This window comes from Nilaparvata lugens, chromosome 7, assembly GCF_014356525.2.
Source record: "Nilaparvata lugens isolate BPH chromosome 7, ASM1435652v1, whole genome shotgun sequence".
NCBI lineage: Eukaryota > Metazoa > Arthropoda > Insecta > Hemiptera > Delphacidae > Nilaparvata > Nilaparvata lugens.
This window is the reverse complement of record NC_052510.1, coordinates 34,336,051-34,361,224: the sequence shown is the minus strand read 5'-3', so window position 1 is coordinate 34,361,224 and position 25,174 is coordinate 34,336,051. Positions and strand designations below refer to the sequence as shown.

The window sequence follows — 25,174 nt, the reverse complement described above, 5'->3', positions numbered from 1 at the left end:
CGCAATTACCTCGTTTCGTTTCGTGATATATGTACAATATCATATAGGCCTACGCATAAAGACAGGATATCGTCAGCAGTAACTTCTACACACGAGATACAGTCCACTTCCTCGCCAGTTCCAAGGTTAGTGCAAATTAAAGACTTACTTTTGGGGCTGTCGACGTTTTCGTGAATTAAATCTTAACTGTACCCCAATCCATAGGTTTGGGGACAGGACGGGATTACCACTAACAAAGCTGGAAAAGCAAGAAGCTCTACTATCCTCCTTTGAAAAAAAGTTACAGAAACTGGAAAGCAGCACCAACCCGGCTGGGAGCAAAAGCAATCAATGAACCGCACACTGAAAATCATGGCATGGAATGCCAATGGCATACTTCAGAAGAAGCAAGAACTAGAATTAGTACTCAATAACGAAAAAATAGACATCTGCCTTATTTCAGAAACACATATGACTAACCAATCCTATCTCAAAATCAGAGGCTATAGAACATATCATACCTCACATCCAAATAATTCAGCAAGGGGAGGTAGTGCAGTAATTGTGAGAGAAACTAGCACACTGAAGAAAAAGAATATCGAACAGATGAAATTCAAGTTTCTGTTATATCACTGGAACTCAGAGGATGCAAAGTGTCATTAGCAGCAATATATAGCCCTCCAAGACATCTACTAATACATCAAGTTTACGTAGAATTCTTCAAACATCTTGGAAGAAGGTTCATCGTAGGAGGAGACTTCAATGCTAAAAATACCCATTGGGGCTCCAGGATAACCACTACAAAGGGTCGAGAACTGTTTAGTGCAATCCAGCAATTCAAATGTGAAGCAGTATCAAGTGGAAACCCAACATACTGGCCAACAGACACAGGAAAAATTCCAGACCTGATAGACTTTTTCATCATCAAGGATTTCTCCACAAACTACATCAAAATTGAAGACAGCTGTGACTTGACATCGGATCACTCACCAATTATACTCACATTGAGCGAGAGTGTAATAGAACGAGAACCAACTGCATATCTCTGCAATAGATACACAAACTGGGAACAATTCAGACTCTTACTGGAAGAAAGCATAGATCTCAATGTACCACTTAAAAGGAGAGATCAGTTTGATGTGGAAATTGAGAAATTTGTTACCTCCATTCAGCAAGCAGCCTGGGCATGTACACCTGAAATAAAAAGGAGCACTCAAGGCAACAACTATCCTTCTGAAATAAAAAATCTTCTATTACAGAAGAGAAGAGCAAGAAGGAAATGGCAAAACTCTAGGGATCCAAGAGACAAGACTTTGCTGAACAACTTATCCCAGCAGCTCAGAAGAGAAATACAAAATCTAAAAAATGAAACATTCTCCAAGTATCTCACTGAGCTGACTAATGAAAAAAGTACTGACTACTCCCTATGGAAAGCTACTAAGTGCATTAAAAAGACTTCAAGCCAAAATGCATCCATTAAAAATGTGGATGGTACGTGGGCTAGAGACAGCAACAAAAATCAGCTAGGTTTGCAAATCATCCGGAAAAATCTTCAAAACTGATGACAGCTATGATGAAGATGAACATCTGCCACATACTGTTCAAGAATCAGCGAGGATCTCACCAGTCACTGTTATTGAAGTGGAAAATATGATCAAGAGTAGCATCAAAACCAGGAAGGCACCAGGGTTTGATCTCATAACTGGAGATGTTTTGAAACAGCTTCCCAGGAAGGCTATCTTGAAGCTTACATTCCTTATAAATACATCCTTCAGGCTGAGATATGTCCCAGATTACTGGAAAGTTGCAGAAGTCATAATGATTTTAAAGCCTGGAAAAGCACCACATGATGTTACATCTTACAGGCCAATCTCTCTCCTACCTGTGATTTCGAAATTATTTGAAAAACTGCTTTTGAAAAGATTAAAGCCAATTATAGAGATTAAGAAGTTGATACCAAAACATCAATTCGGATTCAGAGAGAAACACACTACCATAGAGCAAATCCACAGAATTACCAATTTGATTGAAATGGCTCTTGAAGAGAAGAAAATTTGTAGTGCAGTATTCCTGGATGTTGCCCAAGCATTTGATAAGGTGTGGCATGGAGGCCTATTAGCAAAATTAAGAACTATGTTCCCAATTGAATACACTGAAATATTAGAGTCATATCTAGTGGGAAGATATTTTAGAGTCAATCAGGAAGCCGCCTATTCAGAGCAGAAAGAAATTAGAGCAGGGGTACCTCAAGGTAGTGTTCTTGGCCAGTTCTCTATCTACTGTTTACTAGCGATCTACCTGAGTTGGAAAATGATACAGTGGCTACATTTGCTGATGATACAGCTGTACTAACTCTGGGCGACAACAGTCAGGAATCTATGAGGAAACTTCAAGATGAAATCTCTAGTTGGGCTAAACTGTGGAAAATCAATGTAAATGAGACCAAGTCTGTCCAAGTCAACTTCACAAACAGAAAATGTGAGCAAATTCCCCTAGCCATCAATGGGAAACCTGTTCCATTCGCTAACGAGGCCAAATACCTAGGCATGACTCTGGATGCAAGGTTGCGTTAGAAAGCACATGTGAAGAAAAAGAGAGAAGAACTGGGAATAAGGTATAGAAAAATCTACTGGTTGATAGGCCGAAATTCTGCTCTTTCAACCTACAACAAGATCTTCATATACAAGCAAATCCTGAAACCCATATGGATGTATGGAATCCAACTCTGGGGCTGTGCCAGCAAGAGCAATGTTGATGTAATTCAACGATTCCAGAACAAAGTTTTGAGGAACATCGCCGGTGCTCCAAGATTCAGCCGGAACGTCGACATCCACAGATACCTGGAGGTGGAGTTCGTTGCAACATAGATTGGGTGCTTCGCACGCAAGAATGCAAACAGGATCCTACGGCATGAAAATGAAGAAATCGCTCAGCTTCTTGACAACACACATATACTGCGCAGATTGAAGCGGACCAAACCCTTGGAGCTGTGTGGTGCTGTGGAGTGAAAGTGTCAAAAGCAGAGCAGTGTTGATAGTGTGAATGTGAATCTTTAATACATGATAACTTATTTTATTACTCTTATTATATTTTGTCAATAATTTCAAGTTAGTTGCTAGAAGTAGTAGTCCTGGTGAGAATCTTATTAATATTTCTATCTTATTAATATTTAACCCATTATTATATTAGGAAAAAATTGCTCATTAGTCTTTTTAGACTAGATTGCAATTGAAATTGAAAAAAAATGGCGAATGTCAATTGTCAGCATTGTGTTTGTTGTCAATCAATGATCAATCCATTCATTTTATAACTTGGACTAGAAAGTTGATTAAAATATTGGCTAATGTTTGTCTCAAACGTTAATTGGCCATCTCCAACAATAACTCAATCATGTTTTGCGTTGTAATTGCAGTGTCCTGAATTCATCAAAGGTCTGAGTCACGAGGAAATCGTGGACATAGCGTCTCACCCGGAGGGAAAGCACTTCATGGCTCTGACCGCCGAAGGTGAGGTGTACTCCTGGGGTGACGGCGACGGGGGTCGCTTGGGCCATGGGGACCCCATCAACCGCGAGGACCCCACTCTCATCTTGGTCCTCAGCGATCACCGAGTCACTAAAATTGCCTGTGGAGGCACCTACAGGTACAATCACTTTATTGGAAATGAGTACTATCAAATCAATTATATGTGAACTTATATTATTCTATTCAGTAAAACTAGTATTCAATTCATTTTCGTGCTGAACCAGTAGGGTTTACTTCAGTTGCACCTTATAAAAATTTAACTACTGAACATATTCATTAATCCAAACATTCAGAATAGTAGAAATACTAGAAAAGTAGGCTAAAGCCCAAAACGGTTCCAATTCTAATTTATACAACAGTCGAAATGTAGCTAGGTAATGTCACTTTCACATTTTTTAGTTATATTCATCAAAAATAGTAACAGTGGATGATGAGGATTACATAATATGTACATTATACGGATATTATAAGTGACAGAAATTAGAGAACTGCAAGGAAATAATTTGTTTATTATTATTAATTCATAATTTTACAGTGGAAACAACAGGTAAAACCTCAAATTTGCTTCCTTAACATAACAATAAGACTCAAATACAATTCATGTTCAAGACAAAAATTATAGTTAAATAGAAAATTGGGAATTAGGTAGAATAGAATAGGTAAATTCTAGAAAATATAATTATGTTAATTGAAAATTTGTTGAAAGAAAAAGAAAATAGGACTTTTTTATGATGAAAATGGATTATTATTGGTTGCTTAGGCTGGTGACAACATGAATAATATATCCACCAGCAAGCAGTTGGATTAGGCATTCAACTATTCATACTCATTTGAGAAATCCCCACCATATTCTTATTCTATTACTGAGAAAAAATTGATTTCAATACTGTAGTATTGAAACTGGAAGCTCTCATTAAATTTCCAATTATTCATCGTCTATTCACTCTTAACTGAGATTACAAAATTTCTTGCAAATAAGGAATAGCTATAATTATTCGTGTCATTCGATTTCTACTAGTCTTGCCGTTTGTGAAATATGAATAATCGGTTTGATTTGCAGTGCTGCAGTGACCTCGAATGGAGAATTATTGACATGGGGAAGAGGGAACTATGGACGACTGGGTCACGGAAACAGTGAAGACTTCTACATTCCAACTCGAGTAACAGGTCTCTCAGGCAAGTATACAGTCATATTCAACCAACAGGGACCTGTTTCATGCAAATTTTGCTTCATCAACATGCCCAACAACTTAATTTCCATAAACGGTAAACCGCATAATTGGTTTTAAAATTGAGTTAATATTCAAGAGAAGAAATTTTATATTATTTAATTATTCACTGTCACATTACGCAATTTATGAGTTCCACTCATTTGACTGAAGACTTGAATCTCTAAATCTAGTCACAAGGTCTATTCTTTCAATAGATTCTTATAATAATATCACTCGATATTATTATTATAATTACAGTCTGAAACATGATTATGAGATGAAATAAATTTTTGCTAATTCATTTCAATGTTGTCGAATTTTTCAATGAGGGGAAGAGGAAGGCTATCATGATGAGTTTGAGTGAAAGCAGATTGTGAAGTTATAATATAAACTAAGCTATCACCCTAGCCTCCAATTCCTTTTAGTTTTTCAATACAATTTTTATCATTGTGGATCATGAGCTTTTCTCTTGTGCATGGGTGATTTGATCCCCCTACCGGAGGGATTCGAACCTGTGACTAGGTAGCGCTAGCAGACAGAAGGGTGCCTTGTCGTCTCAGCTATCCTGGCTGGGACTAATGTTTTTTAAAATTAAAATTGAAAAATATTATTGATGATTCAATAATTTTAGTCAACATCCTCAAATATATCAATCCTCAGTTCACGGACATCTTCTTCCCAATATCACATATGAATAACTTTCAACATTTGTTTTTGTTTTCAGATCATCATATTGTTGATGTAGCGTGTGGTAGTGGGGATGCACAGACTTTGGCTCTAACTGACTCGGGTCTTGTATTCTCGTGGGGTGATGGTGATTATGGCAAATTAGGTGAGACCATTTAAAACTAGTTCATGGTATTTGCAACGATTAAAGTTGAAAATTGTAGCTTTGCAGTTAACGTATCATTTGAAATTATTATGTACAGAAACATACAAATCAAGTAAACAAAATCAATTGTTAATTGAAATGTTGGTTGAAATCAATTTGTAAAAAAATAAGGCGTGTTGGTTATCATATTACACTGTGAGTATTGCTTGGATCTTGTTGTAATTATTATGATTTCTACTGAAATGTATCCTCTGAAAGAATAAATTGAACTACTATAATGCATTATGAAATTCAATAATGAGTTGGGCCTTTCTTGGCCTTCTACTTTTCTATGTTAAATACTTATTAATTTCAATTTCAATACACATCTCATTAAATACAAAATTCATATATATTTTTAATCCCTCTAGCTTTAAGCTATTTGAGGAATATTAAAAAAAAAATACTAAAAACATTTACTATGTTGCAATAACTTACATAATAACAAATATAAATATATAATATATTAAATGAATGTTATTAACAAAGCAAATTAGAAATTCATAAATAATTACTTATAATAAAATGTAAAACCTTCCCATATAACTATTAAATGATCGCTAGTCTGAAGAAACTATTGTGAGCTTGCATTTTTACTGTAAATCCAACCATCTGTCATATGTCAATCATCAATTATTGCAATGAAAAATAATTTCAATTTTGTCCGAACTTCACCCCTTCTTTGTAAATTTCGCAATTCCAGAGGCAATGAGCTCAGAAGATATGGTATTCTGCACTCTGGAGTTCTTTTACCATAATTATTGTTGAATCTCTGGGGTCTAAATATTCTGTTTCTCAATTCATAGTTTATTTCATTTATTTCTCTAAATTGGTTTATGAAATAATTCCTTGTCAAATCAGTATAATTGGCTAGGGCCCCCATGGACATAATTCCCAATAGCTGGCGATCAATACCATTAAAAAGAGTTCTTATTATCCTTTTTACAATATTCTGTAATGGCTGTTTTATATATTTCGGAGCTAAACTGTATATTGAGATACCATGGTACAGGGTACTCTGTATCATTGAATAGTAAATAATTCTTTTAGTGCCAACAGGAAAATAGCTACTTATTCTAGAACACTTATAAAGTGCTGCTCTCATTATGTTTTTTAGTGAATCGTTGTGTGATTTGAATCTCATATCAGAATCGAAAGTTATTCCTAGGTGTTTTATACTTTTACTGTAATCAAGTTTTTGGCAATTGCAATCATTCATTCTTTGGTTTCTCAGGCATACTGTTTCATGGCAAGTCAATTTAACAACTTCTCTTTCATCAACATTAATTCTTTGATTCTTAAACACTATAGCCTTTGTCTTTTGGGCATTAATTTTTATACTGTTATTAAAGAAGTACTTAGTTGCCAAATCAAGATCCTGTTGTATGAGTCTCAAACCAGTTTCCAAGTCTTTGTGTATTACATAGAATATATTGTCATCAGCATATTGCAGAATTTTACTTTTAAAATTTAAACTAGCAAAATCATTCACATATATGTTGAATGATTTTCGCTTTTAATATGATAATTGATGAATATAAAATGCTGATTTTATAAATACCTCTATTCAAACAGGAAGAGGAGGCAGTGATGGTTCTAAACATCCAAAAATGATTGACTCTTTTCATGGTGTAGAGGTGAGTGCATAATACTAATTATCTTATTTTTTAAGGCTGGTCTCTGTAATCGATCCTGTTGTCGAAGATATCAATTTTGATTTATTGTTCAAATTATTCTTTTTCATGCTGAACTTTGTTACTTTATTCAACGCTGTCATTAGTACTGCCGGTTCTTCAACATCTTGTACAAATTTAACAAATTAAGATTGAAGATTAAGTTGAAATATTTCAAATCAAACAACGATTTAACATGATAATTTTGTTAACTGATATTATTATTGAAGTAGATTACTATAGTCATCAAAACCTTTTAGAACAAAAAGGAAAGATAATAATATAATAGAATGCATAATCAGTGTTAAGCTAAATAATATGGCTTCTTGTCTGGTATAATTAAAAGGAATGGTTGAGTATGAATACAGTTCTATGAGAACAAAACTGATTTATCAACACCTTCTTTCTACTCGATCTACCTATATACTCTACCTCTTTACTGTACCTATAAATATTCAGTGTTGGGTTGAATGAGTTGACTTGTCTTTCGACGTAATTCAGTGTGACTCCACATCAACAACTTGATGAAATCAGAAAGAAGAGTGATTTTGGAAATTTCAAAGTTTTCATATTTCGTGTACAGATACATTCTACGTTAATTTCCCCATAGCACAGTATTCTTTCTTCATAGTACAGTATCTAAATTATCTCAAAGTGCTAGTTGATAATGTTAGGAACATATATAATATCGCACATTAATTCTATATTTATTTGCTATCTTACAGATAATAAAAGTATATTGTGGCGGACAGTGTAGTTTCGCATTGACCAACAGTGGAGAAGTGTATTCGTGGGGCAAAGGAGACAACTATCGACTCGGACATGGCTCAGAAGAGCATGTTCGATTTCCAAAACTAATTCAAGCTCTTAAAGGTTAGTCAAGCTATCTTTCTAGTGCTACATCTTTTCTAGAATAGTATCAACTATTGCTACTTCCCAAAACAGTTCATACTGGGCGGGTCACCAAACAAAGTTTCATCTAATTTTCATGCATACATTTCTGTAAATTATTTTAAACAATTCCTCAACTTGAATTACCACTACAAAAAAAAATGAAAATTTGAAAATTTCGATTATTATTTTTTTTTTTGCTGAGGAGATGCCCACATGACCATTATTAGGCTTGTGCGTGAATAATGAGGCGGATGATGATTGATTGATTGAGTACTTTATTTATGTAAACTACAATATTGGCTTATACACTTATACAATAGCTTACAATACAGCAAAATTTTAGATTAATTTACATAACATAAACTAAGAAAATAATTATTGAACTGTACAATGATATGAACAAAAACAATTAGGAATAACTATACAAGATAATATTGTAATGCGTCTACATAAATTGGCTGAGCTTTGGACATATCAATGTCCATTCTTTAGAAAGAATATTAAAAGTATCCTTCCCAGTAACTCTCTACCAAAAACGTTAATTCCATTTATACGACTAAAGACTTATTCACAAATAAAAATTTTGTAGAAGTTTTAATATAGAAGAAGAGGTAGAAGTAGTATATTAACTTCTGTTATAGAACTTATAACATCAAACTTATACATCAAACATGAAACTTCTGTAAAAGTTTTTATATTATGACAATTTAAGAACAAATCATATGATTAATAAAGTGATGTAATTATGTAATCAAATAAAATAAAATTATTGAAATGGAGTAGACTAATGGTGGATCAGGGTAATCAATATTCAGCAGTAATGCAGTGGATATTCTAAACAATATGAGTTTATATACAATTGATTCTGTAACGGGTTTATTTTGATGGGATGGGTGAAGGAAAAATGTCATGTTATCGTTCTAAGGCTGAACAGTTTCAGTCATTTGTTCTAAAAGATGTTTTCTTAAAGTCAGGATGAAGCTCGCTCGTCTCTCGATGGAACTGATAGTAACGGGAAGTGCATTCCATGCTCGACAGGCACTAACAAGAAAGGATTTTGTGAAAATAGTAGTTCGATGATTGGGTATCCTTAAAAGTACTTCTCCGGTTCTAGTATGTGAAGCATCTATCCTTCTACCTTCAGAGACAAATTTGATTTCATTTTAAAAATAGTTCGGATTACCGTATTTAAAGATATCTCCAACAAGCTTGACTATTCGAAAAAGCCTTTGATCGGGGAGCTTTAATGTTGAACTAGCAATGTAGGCTGGGGTGATATGATCATGGCGTTGAAGAGAGTAGACGAAACGTAGACAATAATTTTGGCAACGCTGTAGTTTATCATTCAGAGTGACTTGCATATCGTTGAGAACAGAATTACAATACATCAAATGTGGGAAGATAAGAGATTGAACCAATAGTAATTTAATGTTTCTAGGGAGGATATCGTGCATTTTCTTCAATGCGTGCATGGCTGAGAATACCTTTTTAAAAGTTTTGTTCACTTGCTCTGACCAGTCAAGAGTATTATTCATAATAATGCCTAAATTTTTAACTGAGCCACAGTAAGGAATGTCATTACCATCTACACTAATTTTGTGAATCGATTCAAGGTCAATATTGTTTATAAGACGAGAATATCCGATTATAATGGGTTGTGTTTTGATGGAAATAAGCTTAAGGCCATTTTTCTTTGTCCATTCAACTATCGAATTGATATCCTGATTCATTATTCCAACTGTTTCATTAATTTTTGTTATGGGACAGCTTAAATAAATTTGAAGGTCGTCTACATAAGTATGGGAACTGGAGAATTTGATAATGGAAGAAAGGTCATTAGCATACAAAGTGAAGAGGAGAGGGCCTAAAATTGAACCTTGTGGTACTCCATGCATAACGTTTTTCCAAGTTGACTTGTTGTCACCTTCAGATACACATTGTTTCCTACCTAACAGATAGGATTTGAACCAAACTAATGAGTTGTGACTGAAACCAAGAATAGCTAACTTATTCAAAAGGACTGTATGATCAACGGTATCGAATGCTTTAGAAAAATCAAATAGGGTGAGGATGGTGCATTTTCTTTGGTCCATAGCTAACCTTAAATCATCAGTGACACGAAGCAGAGCTGTCGCAGTTGAATGGAATTTCCTAAAGTCTAATTGAAAGTTATGAAGCTCACTATTGTTGTCTAAAAATTTTACAACTTGAGCATGAATAAGTCTTTCTAGCACTTTGGACAATGCAGGTAGAATACTGATTGGTCTGAAATCCTCAACTTTATTGGGTGATGCAACTTTATTTAGAGGGCGAAAAAGAGCAAACTTCCAGTTTTCAGGGAAATTGCCTTCTTCAAGTGACTTGTTAATAATGTATGTAATGGTTGGTAAAACAGCAAATAACATCTTCTTGATAAATTTAATAGGAATTTTGTCTACACCCATAGCATTACTATGAATACGTTGAATTGCTTTGAAAGTGTCTTCTTCTGAGATTGGATGGAAATGAAATTGATCAGTAATTGGTATATCCAAGTTTGTAACCTGTTCTTCAAGATGATGAGAGATGAGTGGACCTACAGTTTTAGGTGGGTTCCGAACCACCGGAAATTTTCCAGTTGATGTCCTAACTCAAGAGATACAAGCAATTTTCTGTCATTTGCATCTCATTAACAAAATGTTTACTGTCCATTCTGTCACCCTACTGGTGGAGTATTTATTTTTTATAGTATTCATCTATAATAATTGTTTCTATTTTTAAATGTCTATTATAAGGAGTTTTAAAAGTAGTAAAGTGGATTGTTGCAGGGAAAAAGGTGACAGAGCTAGCCGTGGGACTAGTGCACGTGCTGGCATTGACCGACAGTGGCGAGGTGTTCAGTTGGGGCAAGAAAGAGTATCAGCTGTGCAGCGAACCGGTGGCGGCACAGAGCTCCGATCAACCATCCATTGTCACTGCGCTCAGAGGCAAGAATATTGTTGGAGTTGCTTGCGGTCCAACACAGGTAATATTTACTCCATTTTCATATGATTTTTATTAATTTAAAAGAAAAGAGACAAAACCTTCAGATGTCACCAAAGCTATTACAGGTAATATTTACTCCATTTTCATATGATTTTTATTAATTTAAAAGAAAAGAGACAAAACCTTCAGATGTCACCAAAGCTATTACCTCTCTAATTTATGGCTCATAATTTCACATCACATCAATCAAATCAAATTCTGTATTGACAAAACAAATATACAATGGTACTGCTAAACCATGCAAGGTTAAATTATTTTATTAATCGATAAGGCTTCTTAAACTTTCAGATATTGTTTTGATGTGTTATTGAATCTGAGTTTTTGTTTTAAAAAAGGATAATTTATAGCTTTCATTCGAGTTGCAAGGCGGGCAACTTAAAATTTTTAAATAACATCATTGATTGTGTGGCTGTGCCATAATTTACTCATTATTACAAGAAAAGGGACATCCTACATTTTTTAGTCAAATTTGTATTACGCAACTTATAAGGGTTTGATATGAATGGCATTTACAAATTGAAAGAAAAAAATACACAAGAAAGTAAAATACAGTGATCCTCATGATATGCTTATAATATGCTCTCTATGTCAAAAAGCGTGTTTTTATCCTACCCAATGAATATGGACCCAGATTTTAGGAACTCTAAGGGCCGTTTGCACAGTATAGATTGCAAAACTCGATTAAGTTAATCTGAAAGTTTAACTTGAATCGGTTTTCTCAGTGCATTTACTAATCCAGTTTAAGTTAAACTAGTTTAGCGTTAAGTTGGTAATAGAATGTCATCGTTTATAATATCAGGAAATTTGTTATTTGTTTACAATCAGTAAATTGAGGTTATATAGCTTCTATTTTAGTATTTTCTTGTTCTTGTTCAAAATCCACAGAGCTGTAAGCTGTACGGTTATAAAAGTGAAAAGCGATCAAGAAATTCTTTAAAAACTTATTAGTTGGCACCAGAAAATATATTTTAGAATGTAAGATAAAAAAGTTATTTTGTTACGCTTGAATCTACTTCGGTCTTCCTCGTTTATTAGAAATCTCTCGAAAGCAATATATCTTGACTATGAGTTATTAAAAACATGTTTTCTAATCGAAGACCACTGTTGAAAATTGTCTTAATCTCTATCAAGTGGTTTATTTAATCAAAATACTAGATTGGCAGTTGCTGTACTCAAGCAAAACCGTTTAAAAAAATTTCTATCCCAGAAATTTAATTTTTTTGTTTTTTGCCCAATTTTTCTCAGTTTTAAAATTTCTTCGCAGTCATCTCTATCAATCGCTTTAAAAACTTCTATCAATTCCTCCATTACAATTATTTTTACATTCAAATAATGATTCACTATAACCTAAATTAATAATAATAATTATCGTCTACAGAAGCATTAAAAACAACCGTCAAAAAATAATTTATTATCAGCTGTTTCCCTATCAAACCTTTACTGGTGTCTATAAGTTTATCCAAATTATTTGGTTTAAACCTCCTGCTTTAGAGGTTTAAACTTTCCCAGAGTTTAAACTCAATACAGAGTTTAAACTGATAGTGTGCAAACGGAATTTTAGTTTGAACAAAAAAAAGTCCAGATTTGGTTTAAGCTTTAGCTTAAACTTACACTGTGCAAACGGCCCTAAGGGCCGTTCCACAGTGACAGTTTAAACTAATTTTCATTTTAAACTGGATTAAATCCGTATCCGTATCGGTCGTTTTAATATTGTTCATTTTGAGTTTAAGCCAACAGCTGATTAAATACAGTTTAAGCTTTGACTGTGCAAACGGCCCTAAGAGCTTTATTTTCAAATTTAACATTAACAAGCAATTAAAGCCACCTGTAAGTCCGTCCCTATTGAAGTGATGAGGCGAGCAAAGCAAATATGTTTGACAAAATATGCAAGTGATCAAAACGAGCTTTTGGTCCCATCATTCCTTAACAAAGGCGTAGAGAGAAGAATACTACTACGGATATTTGTTTGTCTCTAATAAAGACAATAAATCAATCAATCAATCCCCTAATTGACTGAATCCGTCTGGGGCCTAGGGAATAGAGTCACCAGGCGACAAAGTGAGCCTGCCAGCTGGTATTTGATGATTTACATGTTGTAATAATAATATTGTATAATTTCAATTGAAATTTTCAATCCTTTGAAAAAAAATGTTGATTGTGATTAATGTTTGTGTAGAGTTTTGCGTGGAGCCCAAGTGACAGTTGGAAGGTGGGGTTGCGTGTGCTGCTGGTGGCGGACGTGTGCGAAGACACCATGTGTCGTCTGCAGCAGCTACTGGCCCAAGTCTGCGACGGCATCGTCGGCTCCGACTGGCCTCCGCCCCAAGAGAAGGAGTGCATCATTGTCGCCACTCTCAACATTCTCAGACTCCAGGTTTGTACACTCTCAAATCAATAATTATCAAAGGTCTTAGTCACATTACACTCATAATACTCACTGGCTCTCTAATACTATATTTATTCAGGATGTATTTCTGTTGAAAGACAAACTAGAAGAGAAGGAGTGCATCATTGTCTCCACTCTCAAAATTCTCAGGCTCAAGGTTTGTACACTCTCAACTCTGTGATTATAAAAAGTTTTAGTCACATTACACACATTATACTTACTGACTGGCTCTCTATACTACATTTCTTCAGGATGTATTTATGTTAAAGACAAACTAGTTTTACGTCTTTTCAGCAAATCCATGAAAATTAATCAACCACCTTCATATGATTGAACATTCACAACTACACCCTCGCATTATAAAATCAATATGCTTTTCCCTAAGCTACCAGAATTTATAAAAAATCTCGAAAATAATAAAATAAGCCATCTCAAGCAAATAGTCAATAAATGGATACTTAGTGTGAATCTTGAGGAAATGGAGAATTACATAGTAGCAATTTATTCTGATTGATAGAGCTCGAGTGGTGTGATAAGATCGCAAGTATACAAATCGCAAATATTAAAAATTAATATATAATATGAATAAAAATGAAAATAAAACATAGAAAAAGGGAAGTTCAAATTAATTTATACGAAATTTAATGTGTAAGGTGTGTTGAGGGGTTTTGAGTCTGTCTGGGATGTCTCTTTTAGGATTAATTTCCTGTATTATCCTAATACCATTAATTATCAATTTATGTCTGTAAGTAATACATCTTGTAATTAATAATTATTATTGCTCTGTTTCTTTCGTTTTGATAATATGTTATTTTTTAATGCTTATTATTGGTTGAAATTGTTTTGTTTTTCAATTGTATTGTATCATTGTCATATCTATCATTGTATATTCAAGTATATGTAAATGTAGAGAACTCGTTCCTCGCACACAGGCTTTGCCCATGTGAGGAACCTTCTTCAAGTTTTGTATTTGTATATTGTGTATTGTTTGTACTTTCTAAGAAGAAGAATAAAGATAATTTCAATTTCAATTGAAGCTGCTCATCCGTAAACATTGTGACAGTGTAAATAAAATGTGGAAATAAATGTGTGCAATACATAAACTAGCTTTACGTCTTTTGGCAAATCCATGAAAATCAATCAACCACCTTCATATTGTTGGTGCTCATCCATGAACATTGTGAGAGTGTAAATAAATTAATAAAAAATAATATAATGAATAAAAAAGGCCTTCATTTAACAAAGCTAAGAATGAAAAACAAAACATCATAAAAAAACATTTCATATGCATAATTAATTATTCAAGGAAATAAGAAACAAACTAAGCCATTCAACTTTGGCATAACCGAGAAGGTTGTCTGCCAGGAGTCGGTTATCAATATATTTGTGGAAAATTTTAAAATATTAAGAGAAAAATATACACTAAAAATAAATACGTATATACTGTTAACAAAATCAATAATGCCAACAATCATAGAACAATAAACTCAATAATAAATAATCAAACCTAATTTAAACAAAACTGCAATAATTAAACTCTAACACCATATTATTTCTTATCTTCAGGGCATCCCTCAAAAAAGCAACAAACCTATTCCAATCACTACCATTTAGCCATTGCATGACCTCTAGTTCAGAGAGCCGATTCTTCCCCAACCAAAATCTACGGACACCCCCCAGAATAGGACAGACTCCCACAAAATGTACTGTATCCTCTCTCTCTCTTCTGTTACACAGAGAGCACATCCACTTCGTTTCTTCTCTCCCATGAACGAAATTCAATCGAAACTGTGAAAATAAATGCGTGGAATGGATTAACTAGCTTTACGTCTTAGCAAATCCATGATAATCAATCAACCATCTTCATATAGTAGCTGCTAATCCATAAACATTGCTCTCTATACTATATTTCTTCAAGATGCATTTCTGATAAAAGACAATATACCTTTACGTCTTTTAGCAAATCCATTAATATCAATAAACCACCTTCATATTGTAGCTGCTCATCCATAAACATTGTGACAGTAAAGTTTGACGTTGAAGGGAAACTTTCACTTTGAATTATGAGGTTTAAGTAGTCTTATTGCACCGTACTAAGTGTAAATGAGATGTGTAAATGTTTTAGCTGCATGCAATGACCAGCCACAACGTGGATGTGCGCAGTGTGGGCCTGAGTGCCGGCTCAGTGCTGCTGGATAGCATGAAGCGAACAGTGGTGGAGCTGGCCAGCCACACAGGCGTGTTGGACTCCATCCAGACGGCCGCCCAGGCCACCCTGCAGGCGGGGTGGAGCATACTGCTGCCCACTGCCAACGAGAGGGCAAAGGCGCTCTCTTCGCTACTGCCAGGCACAGGTTGGTCTGCATTCTGCATTCATTCAATAAAAACTACAATCTAGTGACTAACAACTTGTCATTGGTTCTAGCTATACAAATAAGATTATACAGCTGACTCCAATTCCAGAAAATTGCTTGGAAATGACTTAGAACTAGCAATCAATTGATGTGATGCCATTTCATAGCCACCTCCAATATTAGTGGTTATCTGTAAGGAATGCTGACAGTGAATCTCACATCAGTTGCTTTTTATTAATGTGCTTTTTACCTTGATTTGTGAAATATGATGTTTGTTATAAACAATTGTTGACAATGTTTTTCTTTCTGAGGGTGATGCACTCATAAGCTCCAGGATTTTGGGTGGCTAATGATACGGATGATGATGAGAGATGAAATATTTTTTTTATATTTATATTCATATAAAATTCATATTTGTCTAGTTGAATTCAGGTTTGTTTCTATTATTTTATTATTACATTCAAAAGATTTATTATAATTATTCGATATTTATCCTTGTAGATCTATCTGTTATCTATCTGTTTAAGAATAGTATTTGAGGATTGATAGTATATTGTGAAAATAGCTTGTAATGACTATGTTGGAAGATTTATTAGAAATTTCAATTAACCAACTGCTGGAATATTATTACTCTGTATAGTAATAATTTCAAATATCTAATGAAAGTTTTATCGACTAAGTATAGAACTAAGGACTTTTGCTTATGCAGATATTGACCGAAGAACTAAATAGCGGAAGGAAATTTTAAGAATGAAACTGTCCAAAAGCTGAGAATAGACAGTTTTTATACAGTCTATTCTTCAAATTCCCTTCTGTTGTTTAGTTATTCGGTCAATATCTGCAGTAGCAAAAGTCATTAATTCTATAATATTTAGTCGATAAAACTTTCATTGGATATTTGAAATTATTATTATACAGTAATGACTATATTGTTATTGATTATAAATTGGTTTAAAGCTTATCATTAAAATTCAAATTATTTGGAAAAGCAATTGCATTTAAAAAATGAGAATTTCATCCAACTTGAACATTAAAATGTCTTTTTCAGAATGGGATGCAAGCAACATGAGTCAGGGACATCATTTTATGACTGATCTTCTCGTATCTAGCCTGATGGCGGATGGTGGATTAGAAAGTTCTCTTGAAGCTGCCATCAAAGGTGATTACACTTCACTCGTCAAAAAATTATAGTGACATATTTGAATTAGATTCAATTACAAAATGTATTCACAATTTGTAAATTGATAAAGGTACATTTTATCTATAACAAGAGATAGAATTTTTAATGTACTTAAAATTAGTTTATATTAGGTTCATAATGGTGTATTATGGAGAATTTACTGTTTTAAAATCTGAAATAGCCAGCCATTCAAACTTTGCCAAGTGCTTGAATGTTTTCACGATAGTTCGAAGTATGTTCAACCCCTGAAAAAAAGATAACTGTGTTCTCCCCTCCGTGGTCCAACTTTCTTTGACATGACTTAATTTTTGTATTAAGTGTTTGAAGTGACTTCAATATCTAAATGTTTCTCGAATACCACTGAGAACTACATGCTTCTATGAATATTAGATAATTTAGTTTACAATTTTATTTTAATTATGATTATATATTCTTTATCTTATTTTTTGTGATTTTAGGTGAAATGGCAGGTCTAACTGAAGATGGAAAATGTGCTGAACCAGAAACGGGCGATAAGTCGATGTCAACAGTGCCTCTATTACATCTAGTGAAGCAGCTCCTCAGGTACATTCAATTAGCTACCATTATGAATTCTTGTCGAAAAGAACAACTTCAGAGTTATTTTGGTTTCAATGAAAACATTTATCCAAGTATTTTACCAAGTGAATAATTTTTCCCATAAATAATAACGCAACTGATATAATTATTTTTCCTCTCACCAAACAGGAATTGCTTGTCCCAAAGTCAAACAAAATTGGCAGCTATGAAGCCACCTTATCCCCGAATACAACAAGATCGATCTCCAAGTCTCAATCTCCTTCTACGATTTCAGAGATTACTGATTGCACAGATTTATCCTCATAGTCAAGATCAAAAGGCATTTATTGGTAAGTTGAAATAATTTATCAATTCAATTTCTTTCTAATCAAGTTACTACGTAACCAAGTCTACTACTTATTATATCTACTTCTAATCAAGTCTACCTCGTGGACATGATTTATTTCAGTGTTTTGAGGATTTTTGGAGGAACTTTCAAACCTAGAAAATTTTTAATTGACACTGGTAACATGAAGATTACAGCTATGGTGAACGATTGTGTATGATTGGAGTTCTGCTTTCAATGATACTTGATACTTTTATGGTTCTTGATACTTTATGAGACTGGACTATCTTAAGAAAACCTACAAAACGTCTTAAAACATAGTTTGTTGCTTATTTGTAATATTTCTCTTTCCATTGTTTATTGCATTCCCATTCATCGAAGATTCTCTCATTTCAGAACAAGGAAGCATTGGGGCAGAGTCAGTTCTATTGAAATACCTGCAGCAGCTATGCAAGCAAGTTACAGAAGTAATGAACATTGCAACAGATCTGGCATCAACAAGCAACAAACACTTCTACATTGTCGCATGTATTCTGAAATCTGACACAATTGGTTAGTAAATTATCCTCATTTGTTAACTCCAGTTATAATTTTCAATTTCAAATAAAAATGTTGTACAATTTTTATTTCGTCTTGTGACTTAGCTATTGTACGAGTTCGAGAGATATTACTTTTAACATGAAGAGAGAAAAACGATTTCTCCTTGCACAGTTTGTAGCATGTAGTGGGGAGGAGCAAGCATGCTGCGCACAATTGGATGCTAAGAAAAAAAGTAGGGAGAATGCTGTTGGATAGTGGGTAGTGGGTTGGGTAGTTGGGTAGTGTTGCTAGTGGAGAAAAGTAGAAAAGTTGAAAGTGGAGGAAATCAGAAGTATTGAGTTCAATTACCTTGCCGACCTTGACAAACGCTTTTGTAATCCATTAATGGTTATTGATTATTATCTTGTCAATATTTGCAGTTACTGTTTTGTTCAATTAATTTTTCTTATAGATGTAATGTTATTTGTATTTCAGAAACTCTGCTACCTGAAATTCTGGTGTCATTGGTGATGCTTCACAGAGAAGTGCCACTTCTGTTGCATTCAGCCGATTGGCTTGAGCTTTTCCTGCCTCTCTTGGATACACTGGAGCGATTCAATAGACTCATGCCAAATCTAGATAAAGAAGATAATGAAGACCTTGCCTGGCCAGGTGAGAATCGAATTGAGCTTATTTAACGTGTATTATATTTTAGGAACAAGAAAAATTGTCTCACATTATTGTGATTCACACAAAATAATTTATATCATACCGGTACATATCATCACTGATGGGAATCATCAAATGGTAGACTAGAGACCGATCTCCTATTCCTATATCCATTAAAATGTTCATTAAAAAAATACTATATTCTTGACTTTTTCACATATTTCAATTAATAAATCAATTTTATTTAGCCAGAAGATACAATGTACAATATAAAGCTTCGTCAATACACATATATTCAATCCTTTCACATATAGATCACAACTATTAACTATTTGGTTTCAAGTCCTAATGATAATTTAATATTAATTGATGATGCATCCTACCTACTTTAATTTTGAACTCGTCTTCTGTAGTGTAGAAAGGATTCATGACTAACCATTTCCTCAAAACACGAAGAATTACGAGCATGGGTAGGGTATATGGTACGGAGCTGACTGGAGGTTAAATAGTTTTATTGCTACTATTGGAAAGCTGACTAGTTGTTTTATACATACAATTCGGTTGCTATTAAATTTAGTTTTTCAGCTTCAAGTGACTTACTCCGAAATTTCTTTCAATCGAAATTTATATTTATATTTTATGAATAACTTGACTGTTAAATGAAGACAATGTATTTATGTAGTGACTAGTGGCAGCCTGCCGAACCACAAGACTCAGGACGATATGCCCCTCATCAGAAAAGCAGACATTGAAAATCATAACAGAGATGGAGGTCTGTGGATATTGGTCAATAACAAGGTCTACGACATCCAGGATATGAGGTGAGTACTTTCTCTGGGCTTAAATTTCTCAATTTTCAATTTGATTATTGAGGGGATGGTTCTATTTTTATTTTTATTGCGGATGATGCCCACATAAGCTCTTTGCTTGTGCGTGGGTGATGAAAATAGATGATCAAACGACGCATTGGACGGGATTCAAACCTACGACCAGGCAGCAATGGCAGATTGAAGGTTGCGAACCTTAGACCATTCAACTTCCCAACATGGGATTTATTCAATTCAAATCAAATTCATTTTTCCATTTATACATCTAAATCATGATTTAGTTTGATACATTCATTTAAATTTAAACTCAGTTGATTCGATTTTTCAACTTCTTTTGCTGCGATTCTGTGTGATTAGTTGAATGAAAACAACTTTACTTCAGTGTAATATTATGAAAATTTGTGAGAGAAATTAAATTTTGTTGAGCCTATCTCTTCTTTCCAATAATTGTCATTATTTATGTGAATTAATTCATGAGTAAACAATATGAATGTTATTTCTCATTCCTTGGACATGAATGCTCACAAATTCTTCTATTATTTGTTCTTTCTTATTCGTAAGACAAGAATGTAAAAGCTGACAAACTCTTCTGAAATAATGTGATTGTTATTTGCTTCTTAGTGTTGATTTAGAATTATAATTGAAATATTTTTAATTTGTACTTCTACCTGATAACTTTTCTTCTTTACAGCAATGAATTGATATGCATCTCTAAATGAGTAATTCATTAAAAATAAATAATAATAAATTGATTTTATGCTCTGATTATGTTTAGATGCGAAGGATCCTTGTCTGTCTTCCCACTCACCATCTCTTAAATTCCTCATTACCACAGCCTCATCCACTTCATCCCTCCAAGACCTTCTTGGTCTTCCTCTCCTCCTCCGCCCCAATAGACTCCAATCCGTCACCATTCCAATTCACTTACTGGCACTAGCTCTTCTGGCATGACCATACCACAACAACCTCTTGTCTTCTATGAATTTCATATTTATTTATACAATTTCATATTTATTTCATGTTTATTCAATAAATAAACGTACCAACCTGGGAATAATACTACGACATTATACCTTTCACAATAATGTGTCTCCATCTTAGTAATAAGATTGTCTCAAGATTAATCTAAATTTGGGGGGATAGTAAAGGGTTGTGTTCGCCTATTTTTTTTGGCTTCCAATATAATTTTAATGATAATTGATTTTGTACTAAAGGAATAATAAATTAATGAAATAATTGAAAAATCATAATACATAAAAAATAGAACTTTGAATCGAATATTACAATCAAAATTACACTGCTCATGAAAATTTTCAAAACTCCGTTGCAACAGAGAAATATTAGAAATCAAATACGTCTTAATTACTGGGCTGTTTACAAATACATTTCTATATGGTACTAATACTAAGGGCCGTTTGCACAGCCAAATCTTAACATCGATTTAATCAGCTGGTGGCTTAAACTAAAAATGAAACATTATAACAAACTAGACTTGATACGGATTTAATCCAGTTTAAAATGAAATCCTATTATATTAAGCGAGCAATTTCTGTATATCTGTTCATATTTTTCTATCTGGTTATAAGGTTATTTATGTTCGGATCTCGAAAACGGCTCTAACGATTTTCACGGAATTTGAAATATAGTAGGTTTATGAGATCAAATTCGATTGCACTAGGTCTCATCGCTGGAAAAACTCGCTGAAGGACATGAAAAGGATAATTCATCCTTGGAAAAACATATGATGATTTCGTCGTCTGTCGATAACAGAAGATGCTTGTGCCTGTGTGGGAGATCAGCTGTGTAATCAATTAGCTTACTGTATCTCGCGAGAAATCTAGAAATTTTAATTGACTTGATCAAAATACAGTAATCTGATTTGTTAACATGAGATGTATATATCATAATATTCAAAGTTTATCATTATTTTACAGTTCTAAGTGATTAGTGAGTGTTATTTTGTTATTTAATTTGGTATGTAAACAATCTAAATTAGAACTTTTTTGTTTTCAAATATTTGGACTGAAAATTTCACCTGAATTCAAGTGTATGGAACATAACCTACTTTTTGGAATATTTATAGTGTATAAATCAAAATTCTGGGATGAAACAGTTTTGGGCTGTGCCTGTTAGTCCTTTCCCAATCATTTTAAAGAATTGAGTTCTGTTTGTCAATAAATAAATAACGAGCAAAGCTCGGTGCCCCGATATTTTAGTTTAAACTGTCACTGTGCAAACGGCCCTTCGTGGAGTGTAATGTTGACGCCGTTCTTTGGTCCTCTGTCATTTGATAATTTTACTTTCGATGTTTTCAGACTTCTGATCAGAATATCTCAACTTCATCTCTCTTGGATTGTGAGAGAACGTTGGGCTACCTGCTGGGTCTACATGCCCACAGGCTTGCTGTCAGCACTCCTCAACAGGTAAATTCAGACATTAACAACTGTTAAAACTAATACATGAAAGTAAAAAAATAAAAGGATATTTGATGTTTGTTTCTTAAAAATTCATAAATTATATTATGATGTGACACACTGTAAAGTAAACCCTGAATAGTGAGTGCTTTATAAAAATAATATTATGTCAGATGTTTTGGCAGCTTTTGTTTGTATTACTGGATTTGTAAATTCTCATGTGGCATTAATCTCCAATTTTGAAAAAAATAGTACTGCAACATGCAGTACTGGTATTCAAATCCTATTAAACGAGCAATATTCTGTTTATATGTTTGCATTTCACCGGATCAGAAAACGGCTCCAACGATTCTCACGAAATTCAGAACATAGTAGGTTTATAATATAAAAATCCGATTGCACTAGGTTTTATCCCTGGGAAAACTCGCTGAAGGACATTAAAAGGATAATTATTATTCATCCTTGGAAAAACAACTGATAATAATTATTTCGTCGTCTGTTGATGATGGAAGTGAGTGAGCGAGTTCATGTGTGTGGGACTGTGTCAAAATTATGACTCAGCTGATGAACTTTTGTAATCATTCAATCAGGTACTTAGTCCCGGTTGCAAAAGCCGGGTTATTTTTAATCCTGATTAATTCCAGTAGAACCATCTTTTTGAAATGGTCCTCTCTGATTTGGTTCACGTGAAATTAATCAGGATTAAAATTTAACCGGCTATTGTGCAACCGGGCCTTTGTGAGGGGAATTTTTGCATTCCTCTGGGAATTAATCTCAATTCACTGTGATTAGATAGAACATTTCTGTATGAACTATAAATATTATTATAATTTCTTCTTTTGTAATAAATTTTTTATGCTTTTGTACTCCAGAGCGAAGCTCGGTCCCCGATATTAAATACTTTAACACATTCAACACTGATACTATTTCAAATTCGATTCTATTTGAGACAAAAATTTGAATTATTAAATATGAATTTAATAATTGGATTGAACTTACCACAACTTATGACAACAGTTGAAATCTTGAACGGCATCAGCCCAAACACTGGTTTCAGAGAAGCTATTCAACTGACGATGATACAGTGACCCTCAAATCCTAATTTTTCACTAGGTTCAGCAGGTTTTGCAATTCAATTAAAATAAGGCTGTTGTGTTTACATTTTAGCAAAATCGATTGCCTGTATTACAGAGCATAGACCATAAAATGGACTACATAGACAGCTGTATCTATAAAAATTCATCAACTGTATAATAATTCAAAAATAAAATGAAAGCTATACAAACAGAACTAAGGACTTCTGCTACTGCAAATATTGACTGAAGAACTAAATAGCAAAAGGAATTTTGAAGAATGAAACTTTCCAAAAAGTTATTTAATTATATAATTATTTAGGCATCACAAAAATAAAACGCATGTATAATAAGTGGAGCAAGTGAATTCTAAGCATTTCCAAAAATCTTCCATAATTCAGTTAATGAATAGTTTAAATTGAGCTTGTTTCCAAGCAGAATAAGTAAACCTGGACTGGTCATAAAACACACAGTACAATAATTAGAAAAGGATATTTAATTGTATTAAAGATACAAGATAAATTCATATTATTCAAGTTATGCAAATTGATGTTGCCTAATTGATTGCAGATATGCGAGGAAGAAACGTTGATGTGGCTGAAAAGTGAGTTCCTGCAAGGCGGTCTGCACGTGACGACACCACCCAGTCCCTACGAAGAGAAGGGCGAAGCAAGGAGTGCTGGTTCCACGCCCACTGAGTCCATCACTCCCCAGGCCCATGCCATGCCATGCCACATCGATTCTTCATCCGATCAAAAAATCTCTGTAAGTTGGTTTCAAACATCTTATTACATCCATTATTTCGGTTCTTCACTGTTGATTGAGAGTGGAATCATAGGGAAAAAATAGCTTACGTAGATATCCAATGGTATAGGGCATAATTATATGTTCCAATTTTCCTGTTAACTCAAGCCGATAGTCCTAGTATTTCTTCTTTTAAAAACTATATGACGCTGTTAGTCGCTCATAATGTGCTGTTCTTACACTCTCACCCCGACAACACAGAAATAATCGACAGTAGTCGACGATAATTTATTTTATTCATTTACAAAGCGAATGACACTAATGTAATAACATTGGTAGATAAAATAATAAGATAGTCCTTGTGCTATTTTTCCTCCAAATTTATAGGTGACAAAGTCCAAGATAAGGTTAGAATTTCATGTGTACAGTTTTTATAAAATTTTAGTCCAAAATAAACATGAAAACTATAAATTTTCAATTTAGATGGCTTGAATTGATAAATTGATTAGAAATATTCCACTCAATTACCACTTGTAACGAATAATATTGAGTTATTTAAGAAAATTTGGAACCATTGAAGAAACACAAACTTGTATACTTATAATCGGCTTTATTTAACAAAAAATTGGATTGAAATTTGGAACATAAATGACCTATACCATGGGATACTTTCTTATACTATGTTTTCTCTATGGTGGAGTCCACTAGAAAATTGTGCATTTTTAGTGTGAAAATTATCACTATCAAGAGTGGTCTCCATTACACTTGAGTCCTATACAAGCTGAAACAATCAAGAACTGTTCTCAGAAAACTGCAAATCACTTGAATTTTCTCATAATACATCATTCTGGACGTTCAATAATAGTCATAATTTAAATATAAAGAAAATAAATAAAAATCTCAGTACCCTTTTTTTAAAATATTTTATCACGACATGTTTATAATGACT

The 25,174-nt window shown here is 33.7% G+C and overlaps 1 protein-coding gene across 1 annotated transcript in view; it reads left to right on the top strand.

The window, feature by feature from the left end:
* LOC111051412 (E3 ubiquitin-protein ligase HERC2) overlaps window positions 1-25,174 on the top strand; it is a 258,746-nt gene that overhangs the window by 23,918 nt on the left and 209,654 nt on the right. The window contains exons 11-27 of the mRNA XM_039431914.1: window positions 3,392-3,621; window positions 4,564-4,679; window positions 5,439-5,546; window positions 7,161-7,222; window positions 7,984-8,131; window positions 10,960-11,156; window positions 13,353-13,550; window positions 15,688-15,916; window positions 16,965-17,075; window positions 17,555-17,660; window positions 17,823-17,983; window positions 18,376-18,531; window positions 18,994-19,170; window positions 19,850-19,988; window positions 20,770-20,788; window positions 22,310-22,417; window positions 24,052-24,246. Coding sequence (XP_039287848.1) covers window positions 3,392-3,621; window positions 4,564-4,679; window positions 5,439-5,546; window positions 7,161-7,222; window positions 7,984-8,131; window positions 10,960-11,156; window positions 13,353-13,550; window positions 15,688-15,916; window positions 16,965-17,075; window positions 17,555-17,660; window positions 17,823-17,983; window positions 18,376-18,531; window positions 18,994-19,170; window positions 19,850-19,988; window positions 20,770-20,788; window positions 22,310-22,417; window positions 24,052-24,246 — 2,460 coding nt within the window. The remainder of the gene's footprint in view (window positions 1-3,391; window positions 3,622-4,563; window positions 4,680-5,438; window positions 5,547-7,160; window positions 7,223-7,983; window positions 8,132-10,959; window positions 11,157-13,352; window positions 13,551-15,687; window positions 15,917-16,964; window positions 17,076-17,554; window positions 17,661-17,822; window positions 17,984-18,375; window positions 18,532-18,993; window positions 19,171-19,849; window positions 19,989-20,769; window positions 20,789-22,309; window positions 22,418-24,051; window positions 24,247-25,174) is intronic.